Source organism: Cyprinodon tularosa, unplaced genomic scaffold (assembly GCF_016077235.1).
Source record: "Cyprinodon tularosa strain WSP-4 unplaced genomic scaffold, ASM1607723v1 ctg758, whole genome shotgun sequence".
Classification (NCBI taxonomy): domain Eukaryota; kingdom Metazoa; phylum Chordata; class Actinopteri; order Cyprinodontiformes; family Cyprinodontidae; genus Cyprinodon; species Cyprinodon tularosa.
The window spans coordinates 267,919-281,430 of NW_024039516.1; the positions used below are offsets into that span (position 1 = coordinate 267,919).

General features: G+C 40.7%; 1 protein-coding gene across 1 annotated transcript; it reads left to right on the top strand.

Moving 5' to 3' along the window:
- Positions 1-1,332: 1,332 nt before the first annotated feature.
- coq3 (coenzyme Q3 methyltransferase) lies at positions 1,333-12,707 on the top strand. Its single transcript, XM_038270240.1, has 6 exons — positions 1,333-1,568; positions 4,077-4,208; positions 7,023-7,122; positions 9,417-9,683; positions 11,858-12,017; positions 12,197-12,707. Exons 1-6 carry the CDS (start codon positions 1,408-1,410, stop codon positions 12,367-12,369), a joined length of 993 nt encoding a protein of 330 aa, XP_038126168.1. The 5' UTR covers positions 1,333-1,407; the 3' UTR covers positions 12,370-12,707.
- Positions 12,708-13,512: the final 805 nt, after the last annotated feature.

A 13,512-nucleotide genomic window follows, 5' to 3' on the forward strand; every position in this document is an offset into this window, starting at 1 on the left:
GGGTCAACGCAGCCACATACCAGGAAGTTTTAGAGCACTTCATGCTTCCTGCAGCTGACCAACTTTTTGGGGGGCAGGAAAGTGTACACAGGGCCAAATTTGATCAATTAATGAAGTACTTTCCCAAGTGGGGGAATCAAAAAACAAATAAAATAATTTTAAAAAGCCACTAGTTTGATGTATGACCCGTGGAGCTGCTCTCATCTTAGCAGCTCCAGACTCCTGGTCTAACCGGGGATCCCATCTTAATAGCTACTGCAGAGAATAAAATAACAAAACCTCAGTCATAAAATATTTGAGTAAAACTATAAAGGTAAAAAAATTGCCACCATTGCTGCTTCAACCACATCAGCCTCTTTAACCCAGGGAGCTACTATCCTCACAGCGTCGTCCTCTTCCTCCCCTGAGGCACAAGTGAGTGCTTCAGGAGCTGGAGGCAGCAGCTCAACGACAACTGATGAGCAACTTCATCTACAGCACCCACCACCCTAAACCCTGATGCACATTTCATAACTAGTATAATGACTTTATATCGCAATGTTATTTTGTTTTTTTCACTGCTGCTTACCTTATCCAAGCTGCACTTAAAAAAGAAAAGAAATTTCTTTTTATTTACACTTGTGTATATAAAATGACAAAATAAATCTAAGTCTCTCTCTCTCTCTCTCTCTCTCTCTCTATATATATATATATATATATATATATATATAACATTTTGAATATATATATACATAAATATATATATATATAGTTTTTTTTTTTTTTTGCTTAGAATTTATATATTTGTATTACATGTATATTAGATAGACCATCATGAACCGAATCACACTCCATACCAGTAAGTGGCGGTAATGTTACTAAAAGTTTGTTAAATTAGAAATTATGAGGCCGAATGTGATTAAGTATTTATTATGTTGGGTTAAGTTAAACTGTTAGGAAAATATTATTTTATTTTTTTCTGGCGGTGAGTCTTGTTTCCTGTTTCCTTGTTTAACTCCTTATCAGTTGGTGGCGGTAATGCACTTTTAATTACTTTGCCAGCCACCATAAACCCTCACAAGAAGAAGAAGAATAGACATCCTTGGTTTTCGATTTTCTCTCTGAAGTGTATTGCATAAACTTAACATCTGTTTACCTCGCAACTTGAAAGAAAAAAAAAATAAGAAAAGTGTTAGGAGGTATGATTGACTAATACTATATGTTGCGCTTTATTATACTGAGTTTGTCATTCTTACTGTTCCAAATAAAGTTATAAAAAAAAAAAAAAAGGAGAAGAAGAGCACCATCATCAACCACACTCCGTACCAGTAAGTGGCGGTAATGCTACTAAAAGTTTGTTGCCAACCACCAATAAATCCAAGAAGAAAAAGAAAGCCCAGCAGAGCTACAGCTGACGGGTTCTGTGAGATGTACTCCAACAAGTTCGGCCGTCTCCTGTTTGGGTTGAGGGGCCTGAAAGTGTCGCCTGTCAGCGGCGCCATCCAGAGGTCGGAGGTTCGGGGCTTTTCCAGCGGAGCTGCGGTGTTGAGGCAGCGGAGGGCCGCCTGTGCAGAGATGCAGCAAACCAGGTGCTTAGCAGAACCTAAGGGCTGGTGGGCCCCGGTGTGTTCCAGTAAACCGCTGCAGGGCAGAATGCTTTTTTGACCAATCTGTATGATCTGACCTAATCTGTATAATCTGATTGATTTTGATTTGGTAAAGTGCCTTGAGATGACATGTTTCATGAATTGGCGCTATATAAATAAAATTGAATTGAATTGAATTGAAATCCATGCATCATGTTTAATATGAATGTAGACACAAAAGCATATAAACTTCTGTAGATATAGTGACCAAAAACCTAATTTAATTATAGAGTCCTGCCTTATGTAAACTTTGGAAAGTTGTGATATGAAATCCTGACACTCCTCACAATGCAGAAAAATAAGTAAAATAATGTAAACGTTCTTTTTATGACTGAAATGTATAGTTTCTTTTTTTAAAATAAACTGCTCTCAAAAGACCAAAAGTAATTACTCTTTTTTCAGCATCAACGCTGTTATATTACGAAAAGATGTCTCTACCTTCAATGCTGTAAATTGCAGCTTTTCGTCGCAAAAGTAATTTTTCTCTCTTGTTTAAAAGAGCTGGGTAAACTCCATTGAGTTTATATGTCACAATTGTTGCATACTCTGCTGGATTCATTTTTGTCGATGTATAGATTTTTCAAGCCACTTCGAAAATGTGCACTGTCAGCTAGCGAAACATTCAGCTAATACGTCACCTAATTTGCATAATTAATAACTATGGCGAGAGACAAAGTCCTATAAGCGATCTTGGGATGGAGTATTTTAAGAATAGGTCAGAGCTATACTACAGTTTATGTGTATGTTTAATTGCACAATGTTTTTGCAAATTTGTAATGTGACGAGGATCATGTATTTCAGTGTCATGAGAACAATGTATGTTTTAAATCACCAACACACTGTTATTTTAGTCTTTTATTTTTGTGGGTGTAAATCACATTTGCAAAAGTTTTTTTCTTCTTATATTTCGTTAAGGAAAATAAAATATCTTTATTTCCACGCCTAATGTGTTGGTAATGAGGCGGAGCTGAATGCGCGCTCCCGACGCAGGGGATACAAATTCTGTCGGGGATAACTCGTTTGGCACGACAGGCTGGAGCCATCCTGCTGCGGATCTACTGCATTACTTTAGCAGGGGATTGGCTTCACAAGGTTACCTTTCAAAGAGGAAATTTTCCACTGAAAACTAATTCTGGCTCTTGTGGGATCAGATTTAAAGCTTTGTTAGGGGGTAACAACTTTATACAGTAGTTAAAGGGTTATAACTCATCTGCATATCACTGTAACTAATAAACAACTTTTTATTAGATTTTTCCCTTTGCTGATAAAATAAACAAAAAAAAAAACTATTCCAGGAAGCAAACTATATTTTTCTGGACTGAGCAATACCAGAATAAAGAAACCAGACCCTAGTGATGAGTTAATGAGGCAGCTGGAAGCTTTTAATTTCCAAACTGTATTGATGCTGTCTGACAGAATACTGACACCTGCTGGACATTTAAAGGCACGACATGCAGCTTATCTAAAAGACTAAACTGATTTGATTACCTTGTAGTACAATGATATAATTTAAGTTTTTTTAGGTTATATGGTATTGTTTCATATCTATATTTAAATTGAAAATATCTTTGATATTTTTAGATGCAGCCAATAAATAATGTGAACATATAACCTATCATAAGGTGATAATTTAGGGGAAAATGTGAATGAGGATGCTTGTGGACTAGGATTTGAAATCATATTTTTAAAACAATAATTACAGTAAAAACAGTAAATAAACTAAAGAGTAAATTTGAAATTAAGTTTTATTCAGATAAGTTGAGTGATTACTGAGAGGAAAACTAAAACACAACCAGAAAATTAAAAATGGCAACGGCTGAAACGTTCCTATTCCTTTTAGGCTGCTCCAAAATTCTTGATCATTTTAATAATAAACCGCAAAAGATGAGACAATTTTTTTTCAGCAGATGCATCATGTTGACAGATAAGTTTTGAAACACAGTTTAGTGAGTCAGTCAGTTAGAAACGACTCCTGGATCGGTCACATGACTTTCTTGAAACGAGACGCACACCCATAGAGTCTATGGGCTCCACGCGCCGGTGAACAGCACCACTTCAGGATGAACATCCCACTCAAAATATATAAAAATTAGCTAAATGTGAGGGAGGGACTGATTTTTGATAGATTAACATACACTGGATTGTTAATTCAAATACAGTTGACATTTTAACTTTTCATAAAACCAATAAAACTCAAACTTTAAGCGACATTAGTCATAAGTAATCAAAGACATTGCACATTTTTAAAGGTGTTATTGTAAAAAAAAAAAAAAAAGGCTTTCAGATTGGAAAAACCATCAGTATCTTTATATTTCTCTGTGAAATACAGTTTAAGCTACTATAGATTGCTAGATGCTTCCATGACAACGCCCACATTGATTTCACTCTGCTTTAGAAACGACACTAGATCGCTGCGTTTAATTTTCTTTGACATGTTGATGACGGCTGCAGGTCGGCGTCCCACACCACCGTGGACCCCGGTGAGGTGAAGAGGTTCCAGTTGATGGCCAACAAGTGGTGGGATGAAGAAGGAGACTTTGCTGCTCTTCATGCCATGAATGACCTCAGGGTGCCTTTTGTACGGTGAGATACTCCCTTCTTTTTATTTTCAAATCACACACACTGAGCCACTCAGCAAATTGGAAGCATAATGTGCCTCCATCTGTAATTACAAAAGGAAACACCGTGTATGGATTGGAAGGGTAATGAGGCGGTAATGCTCCAAACTGAAGCATTTAAAGGTCGGGAAAGCTGGAGACCTCTGTGTGACCTCACTCTGCTTGCATACAGCCTTTTTATGCTAGTGTCCTGCTGGCATAGTGCTTGTTACTTTTTTTATGCTTTGTTTTTGCTCATTGTGTTGGTAAATAAAACCTTTCTATTTATATTTATTTTAAGAAAATTATGGGACCGGGTTTACGTCACTGTGCTGCGATTCAGGTGTGTTGGACCAAGGATGGAGTTTCCCGCCCCTGTGGTAGCTGCCTTAAGGGCTGGTTATACTCCCGCAGCAGTGTGTCGCAGTGAGCTTGACGCAGATAGATTTGATTTATGCCCAATATTGAAGCGTGGTCTGTGCTATGTTATTCCACGGCACAACGCAAGAGGGACAATGAGGAACTAGCTGTGGGTCTAGATAGGGCCGAGGCGGTGAGGAAGTGGGTACAAGTGAGGACATGAGGGACATGAGGGTGAAAAAGAGCGGGGATCCAAGTGGAAAAAGGATCCCAGCGTTCTCTCACACCTCGCTCTTCTAGCCGGTCCATCTTCACAAGTTTTTTTCTACAATGGAGATCATACAAACAAAACAAGCTGATAAGGTACCAAACAGGAAATATGCATAGTGTAGAGCAGATGTAGATTTGACCAATCAGAGGCCTCCTGTTTACGGTCCCCTACAATTTTGGAGAGGTGCAGCAGAGTGTCTGCAGAAGGGGCGGGGCATATTTACATTCACTGCGACACACATGCAGATGGTTTCTAAGCATAAACCAGCCCTTAATGTCCACCATGTGGCTTTCTGGTAGTTCAGCAGTATTACCAGTAGATGGCGGCAGTCTGTCTATTTAAGCTCATAGCTCATCCTGTGCTGAGGATCTATTTAGGCTCAAAAAGGAAGATTAAAACACCATAAGGACGGACGCTTGGATTATACAGCTTTATTTTATCATCACCAACTGAACGTTGGTCTTTTTGGTAAAGGCATATAACGGGACTACAAAGATATATAATGTATAAAAAATATATAATGGGTCTGCAAAGTTCCCAACCCAAAGAGATGGTCTTTCCTCAGTCGAGCTAAATAAAAGGTATTTAATTTTATTATATATATATATATTAGGGATGTCAACATTAATGCATTAATCATGAATAATTAAAGAGTCAAAGGTAAGCCTTTTTGTCCCTTTGGCTAACCCGTAGTCAGCCTCTTTGGCCATTTTTGAAGCAGTATAAGGTTATTGATGAAAAACATATGACCTGAGTTTTAGACAGCCTGTTTAACTTTGAAAAAGAAAATAAAAGACAGGAAAAAAAAGTGGGCGCATCCACAGGTGTTTGCGGGTAGGGGAGGGGGGAGCGGTTCTTCTGTGCGGCGTGTAATGATAGCTCTGTGACAGTGTAATGATGATAAAAGCTGGGGAAAAAATAAACAATTCTGTTAAACAATGTTATCAGAATAATTTCTCCAGTGGGAGAGACGCAAAGTGAAGTTTTGATTTGACACCATATCCCCCTAGAAAGCCAGGTGGGTGCAGGTAATACTTGATAATAAAAAATAAAAAAAAAGGGAGGGACTGGAAAGGATTTGCCTAACGACTCCAGCGGCTGTTCTTTCCAGACGGGTTCTTCCTTTATTCCATAGCCTCTGGTTCTATAACCAGCGATAGCTTTGATTCTGCCTGGATGAACCGTCACAGTCCCACACAACTACGACACAAAGCATCAGCAGCCAAACTGCAGTGAAGTGTGACGCATGCAGCAGCCTGTTGATCCACGAGTTAACTTCTCTGAAGGAGCCTGTGATCCTCAACTGAACGAAGCGAATAAAGAAATTATATCTGAAATGAAATATAATTTCTGTTAAATCTCTGCATCAGGAGACGATGTCACCCAGCAGCTGCGCCGCGACTCGAGGCATCAACCAGCTGTTGCTTCAGATTTGACCGGTGTTTATTTAAGACAGCGTTTACAGATAATTTCCTCTGAGTTTTGGGGCTTTCTCTGATCATTTGGATTAAAACCAGAGAAGCGATGTGCACTTTGACCATCATGGAAACAGTTTGGAGGAAACGCTGCTGCTGCAGCTCAGTTCCATCACATCCGACATTTTCATGCGACATCAGCCAGAGTTAGTCTTTAGACCAAAGAAGAAAAATATCCTCTTGATTAAGGAATCCACAGCAGAGGGTATGCGGTACGACTGCCGCTCGATCAGCAACAGAAAACGGCACAAAAGTGAGCTATAAAGGAGCAAAATAATCCATTATTTCATTTTTAGAATCATAATAGAGTTTAAAATATGATTCATATTCCAGCCCTAACAAAAAAAGTCCTCTCCCTTATTATTTGGTATTTGTGTTTAAAATAAAATCTTTCCAAAAAAACCTTTTTTGGTGTCTTTTAATATGATAAAATGTGTGAGGCGGACTGGAGCGACAGCTGGACTCATTCGCTCAGACTGAAGCAGCTCTGGGACCTTACTGAGGATGATGATGATGATGATGATGCATCAGGATGCAGCAGAGCCATGGCACGGTTTTTCCTCCTCCAAGTCGCTGTCATTTTAACCACTAATTTTTGGGGTTTGAATTTAAGCTTCACTTTGTTTTTTTATCGGTTTCATTAGAAATCATTTGACTTTGGAGGTTAAATGTTGATGGCGCTATTATCTTGCAGAGATAATCTGTTGAACGTGCAGAGAGAGCGTCATCCTGGACAACCGCTGGCGGGGCTGAGGATCCTGGACGTGGGCTGCGGTGGAGGGCTGCTCACAGAGGTAAGGATCAGAGCCGGAGCCAGACGTCCTCCTGATGTTTGACCAGTGGGATGGAGCAGACAGCCAGTCCTTTATGGTTGTTTATCTGTTTGTTACTGCTGACGGCTTTGAGCATAACCAGCTCCGGTTGTGTGATCTAGGATGACAAAATCAGGCCTCGTTGAGGCTTGTTCTGTCATACGGAGGCAGACTCTCACAGACAGACCCATAGAAAGTCATAGATGTCCATCGGAATGGATCAGCCATGGGGGGGATGAAGGAAGCCCTCTAGGCAAACATGTGCATTTCTCCACAAGAGGGCAGTGAAGGCAACACCTAATCTAACTGCAGTGTGGATGAACACATTTTTCCAAATAAATTGCATAACCATTTAGCAATGATCCAGATTGTGTGTGAGGTTTTAACCCTTTATAGGGCAAGTTAGCGTTTTTGATCACTAGCGTACCCTTTACAAATGGAGCTCCCCTCAGTGAGGTCTAGAAGCACAAGATCTATATCCAGCCATTCAGCAAAGATGCTGCTACATGGCTGCACATCTTATTTTGGCATTTGACCAATTAGATGAGCCCTTGAATGATAAAATACCTACTGTAATTTAAGTTGGGGAAAGAAAAAAAGGTAAACAAGTCAACAATATAAGATAAAAACCAAATTGAAAAGTTAATAAGCCTACTTAACAATTGTATTTAGGTTTATAAACTAAAAAAGTGCCACAGTCAGCATTAATGCCTCTAAGGTTATGTTGTACCAAAAAAATTTGTTTCTTTCACTCTGTTTTTCATGAATAGAAGCACTTAATATATTCGGGCAACTTGGCGTTTCTTGTTATTACATTGAAATTAATTTTTGCCATCAAAATATCCAGATTTTTTTGCATGTTACAAAGGTAACAAGGTCTTGTCCTGGATTCCAGTAACACTATTGGCTTGAAAGTTTGATTTTCAAAGTATTTCACTGAGTGCCCGATGAAGGTTTAACTGTAGGTTTATGTCACAGTATGGGCCTCTTGGCAGAGGTCTACGCTCTGAGTGCTTTTCTAGTTTTATTTTTAGATTTTCAACTGCTATCTTGAGCAGAGATCCAGCAGCACTTCTTTTCTTGTTTTACCTTTTAATAACACAAAATGTTGCAGCATGATTTTTAACTGATGCTGGTAAAGCACACAACTCCCATATTTGGTGTCTCTTGATTGGCTTTCTCTTCAGTTCCTAGTCTACTTTAAAGTCATAGGGAAGTGATATTTAAATGTCTAATTATTCTGGCTAAAAAATGTATATAAATGTATTCTTTATCAGAAATTTTCTATTTAAAAAAATGCTGTAGAAAAAATCTGTTTTGTTTTTTTTTTCTTGTTATTTTATGTAGGCCAGTTAATTATACGTCAGTCTGAACACCTAAATTCAGCCAATCATATATCAACGCTCATCTGTCAATCAAATTTTTTCGCACATAGCATCTTGATTCAAATGTCGCAGCTAATATACGCAGCGTTTGAAATAAGAATCATTTCCTTTCCCATTGAGTTCCGTCCCAGTGTTCACGGGGATGGACGTCTGTGTCTTCAGCAGGCGTAGAGCTAACAGAACTGGCAGCGTTGCGAGGCAAGGGCTCAAACATGTACGGCTGTGAGCCTTCTACACCAAACCAAGCTTCTGCCGCCCTGGCGTCCTCTTCCACAACATCTTCATCCCCGCTTTCCTCCTCTAAATAAAAAATGTATGACGGATGAGATTCATCCACGACCTCCGACACTAAACTCTCCTCCTCTTGCATGTTTCCTCTGTCCATAGCGTTCCTTGACAGTGTCGTTTCTAAGTCACCAATTTAGTGCTACTTGGTCCCAATGGAATTTCCCATTGGGAACCTACTAGCACTAAGTTGCTAACTGGTTAGCAGGATGCTTTCGACAAATCGGCCACAATCAAAGTTGCTTGCGAACCTTCCGCCACAACAATCCCGCCCCCTTGATAAACGTCCAATCACATTCACTTTATTCACTCGTGTAAAGTCGTGCACCACTCGGGAGAATTCAGAAATGCAATGTTTGGAACAACCGCCTCCCTACGACTTTAAGGTTGAATAGTTTTAGCCATTATTTGCCTGAACTGTTGCACCTTTATATTCCTTCACCTGCTTTTAAAATGTCTGACCAGATGCTTTTAGCAATCCCCAACACCTTGATAAATCCTGAGGAGACAGAATCTCTGCAGCTCTTTTCTTTTTTTCTCTCTCCTGAAAATATAGTTTTTATTTAAAATGAATTGACATAAAGATCTCATATTCTCTCCCTGCAGCCACTGGGTCGTCTGGGAGCCACTGTGTTGGGTATAGATCCAGTAGAAGACAGCATCCGCATCGCCCAGCTGCATTCGTCACACGACCCAGACCTTCGAGACCGGGTGTCCTACCGGGCCTGCACCCTGGAGGAGCTTTCAGGCGACGGGGAGGCAAAGCAGGAGGAGCAGACGGAGACCCAGTTTGACGCCATTGTGGCGTCTGAAGTTGTGGAGCATCTGGCTGACTTGGAAACATTCGCCATCTGCTGCAGTCACGTTCTGAAGGTGCGTCTTGTCGCGAGCGAGTCTCCTGTGTATTTTTATCATTTCATCATTGCATGTTCTCTGCGTTGTTGCCCTGGGAAAGAATGTGTGTGGTTTGGTGCTAGCATTAACAAGCAACAGTGAAGGTTGTGTGTTGGTGCTGGTTGAACGAATGAATGAACAATGAACAAAATGACTAAAGCTGTCCTGTTCCATCATGGGAGGTTGAGCCCCTACAGGGGATGTACCAATTCAATTCAGTTTATTTCTATAGCGCCAATTCACAACACAAATCATCTCAAGGCACTTTACAGTTCAACCAGATCATCCAGTCAAACTGATTCAAAAGTTTCTATCTAAGGAAAACCAGTTGGTGGCATTGACTCAAATACAATCCCTAACACTGAGCATGCTTGTAGCGACAGTGGAGAGGAAAAACTCCCTTTTAACAGGAAGAAACCTCCAGCAGAACCAGGCTCAGTGTGAGCGGCCATCTGCTGAGGCTGACTGGGGTTAAAGGAGACAGAAGCAGAGATACAAAAAGCAGCTGCAAGCAGCTGACGGCGGCCCCGTCCAGGAAACACACAGCCAGGCTAACGAGGACTGTCTCTCCAGGATGGCGTCACAGCCAAACAGGAACAGACGAGGCAAATCTACTCTAAGAGCATAAAGTTAGAGATTGAACTAACAGATTCTGCAGAGTAGGAGAATAGAGATAGAATGATGAAATGGGGGTCCCTATGTCCTCCAGAAGTCTAAACCTATAGCAGCATAACTATAGAGATAGCTCAGGAAACTTACTCACTTAAACGAAGCGGCAGATACAGTATCAGGAAATCCTACCAATGTCTAGACGTAGCCGGACTGAAGTACAGCACAGCGGCACTGATCATGGCTGCACAGAAGCAGGCCCTGTTAACACCAGAGAAATAGAGCCCCAGATCTACTGCGCCAGACAAGACCCCTAGTGCAGACTATGCAAAGAGGCCCCTGAGACAATCCAGCACATAACTGCAGGTTGTAAAGGCTGATTTACCCTCAGAAATCAGGTCGTCTGCGTGTTTGTCGCAGTGAACACAGATATGACCCCCAAACTTGAAGAGTGGTTACAACAGATCCCTGGAAATACATCAGACATCTTGGTCCAGAAAAGATCAGTTCTAGGGAAAAATAAGATACTGCGCAGAACCCTCAAGCTCCCAGGCCTCTGGTAGAGGACCCGAGCTCGGGGGGAAAAAGGGAGACCACCCACGGTGGGTGAGGAAGAGTTTTTTTGAGCTCTGGATTGTGGGGTTGCTTATAGCTTCAAAGTTCCACTTCGGAACCCTTTGATCTTCCTATGGTAAAATAACTATGATGGGAAGATTACAGGGTACTTAACCTACCTTACTGCCAGCACTATTGGGACAGCACTTATCATGGCAAGCCTAAGATAACCTGAATCTGCTGTAGTCCTTTCAGCCTTCCTGTTATCTCCTGAAAGTGTTGCTCTCTCTCAATCTGAGTGAACCACAGAGGTTTAAGTAGCTTATGAAATCTATCTGCTTTTTCTTCTTCTGATGTCACTTCAAACTACTCCCTAATATTGAAGCTAAATTTGTTTTCATCACCAACTTGTCAATTTGTCAAAAACCTCCTTTTGTTATAAGAAGTTGTATTAGGAAGAACTGCACTATTTTCTTTGGGTGGTGACATCTCTTGTTATTCTAACACTAGAGATGTCATCAGACATTTTTATGATGCATTTTAAAGGTATAGGTGAGGGTTTTCGTGATCTTCAAGGAACTTTTTGAGAAGACCCGCCCTCTCCACTTAAAAAAAAAAATTGCACATACACAACCCTGTACCCGCTCCTGAGAGGGAATGCCTATTATGCACGTGCGAGAGCGTGCACAAGCGTATTTCTCCTCGTGCACGCTCTGTTTAAAAGTTTCCGTTCTCATAGCTCATACAAGCTTAATTTCCAAAAGAAGATTTGCAATTTATCCACAATGTCAGACTCACCACCGATAAATGAAAATGTGGACAAGCACGTAGGACGGCCTTACGTAAACATATCACCAGAATGATTGACAATCAGGAGGACCAATTATTGAGATGATCCACCTGAAAATAGAACATCCTCATCTATACCTTTAATTTAGGAAAGTCTGCATTTCCTGATCTAAGTGTTTCTGGTCGTTTCTCTGTCTTAGCCCGGAGGTTCGCTTTTCATCACCACGATAAATAAAACCAACCTGTCGTACGCTCTGGCAATCGTCGCAGCTGAACAGCTGCTGCGCATCGTTCCCAGAGGGACACACGACTGGGAGAAGTTTGTCAGCCCTGTGGAGCTGGAGCGCCTCCTGGAGTCCAGTGAGTCTCAGATTCCCCCAATAAGGAAAGAAAGCTGCAAAAAATAAAGAAAAATAATGCACTTCTTAATGTGTCAGTTATTATAGTTAAAATTTCATGCAGTTGTTGGATATTTGTCTGCAGAGTTGTACTGAATTTCACCTTCTCAGTTTCTTTTCTGCTTTTTTGCTCTTTCTCAGATGGTTTCTTGGTGCAGTCTGTCCAAGGAATGCTTTACAACCCACTTTCAGGAGCCTGGAGCTGGACAAACACCACTGCCATTAACTATGCTGTCCATGCTGTCAAACAGGATGTAGGAGCTGAGGACAGAAACGGTCCCGATGGGGACCAGCGTGAGCCCACACACAGCTGAGCTGCTTCGGAAACAAAGAGGGGGGGAAAAAATCAACCATGGATCAAGAGGTTTAGCTGGATGGGCCTCTGGTCATCTGTGAAACACAGATTAGAGACAGTTTGGGTGTCGAATGATGTGTGAACACTAGGAATAAGGTTTTGTTAAACTCTTGACGTGTCTTAAGAAGATGTTTGAAGATGATGCCTTGGAGTAGTTCTGACACCTAACTTCCTAATCTCAAGCATATCGTTTTGGTGTGTTAATTTCATCAGATGCTGTTCTCCTTTTTTCCAATGATTAATTTGAATGTTTTAAGACAAATTATTGTCTATTAAAATGGACTTATGTCAGTTATATCTCCTGGAGTTTAGATTTATGTTACGCTGTAGGCTAATAAAAACATGGCTTCACATCTTTCCATATTTAGCTTTTAAGCCCACTCTGAGGGGGAGGAGGAGGGGGTCGCTTCACCCTGGATTATGATGGGTCTTTTATGGGAGAGTTATGTAACACAGAATCTCCCCTCAGAGAATAAATCATCCTCTCACAATGTTCCAATGAGACCAAGGACAGAATGTTACCGTCTTATAGAACAAAATAATCTATCTATCTATATAAAAAACAATATGTTATTATAATTATAAAGGTATGAAGAGCATTTTATTTTTTTACTGAATTTCAATGCATGTAACCTCCACGCGATCCAGCTGTGGCGAATAAAACAAACGCGCGTAAAGATTAAAGGTCCCTGATTAGTTCATAAACTCCCAATTGCTGCTGCTGAGGGTTCGGTCATCAACATGACCGTCCTCCTGCACCTCCGAGGTTGTTCCAAAGTGAGTAGATACTTGATTATAACATTTTCTTTAACTATGTTTTTAAAATGTGTTAAAACTCACGTGTCCGACAACGTTTTTACACTTAAAATAAGTAAATACGGTGTTTATTTGTCGGTTTCCATTTATGGGAATTAGTGCTCAGCTTGTTATGAAAGCTAGAGGTGTTTTCACCGGGACGCTGCAGGGCGGGGTGACCCCATCACTGGAGTTAGACAATGGGGGAAGCTATGTCAAGGTGACGGACACCTCCATACCGGAAATGATGCCACTTGTCTTTTACAAAGTAAAACAACATTTCATACGTTTTCTATTTGTTAATACA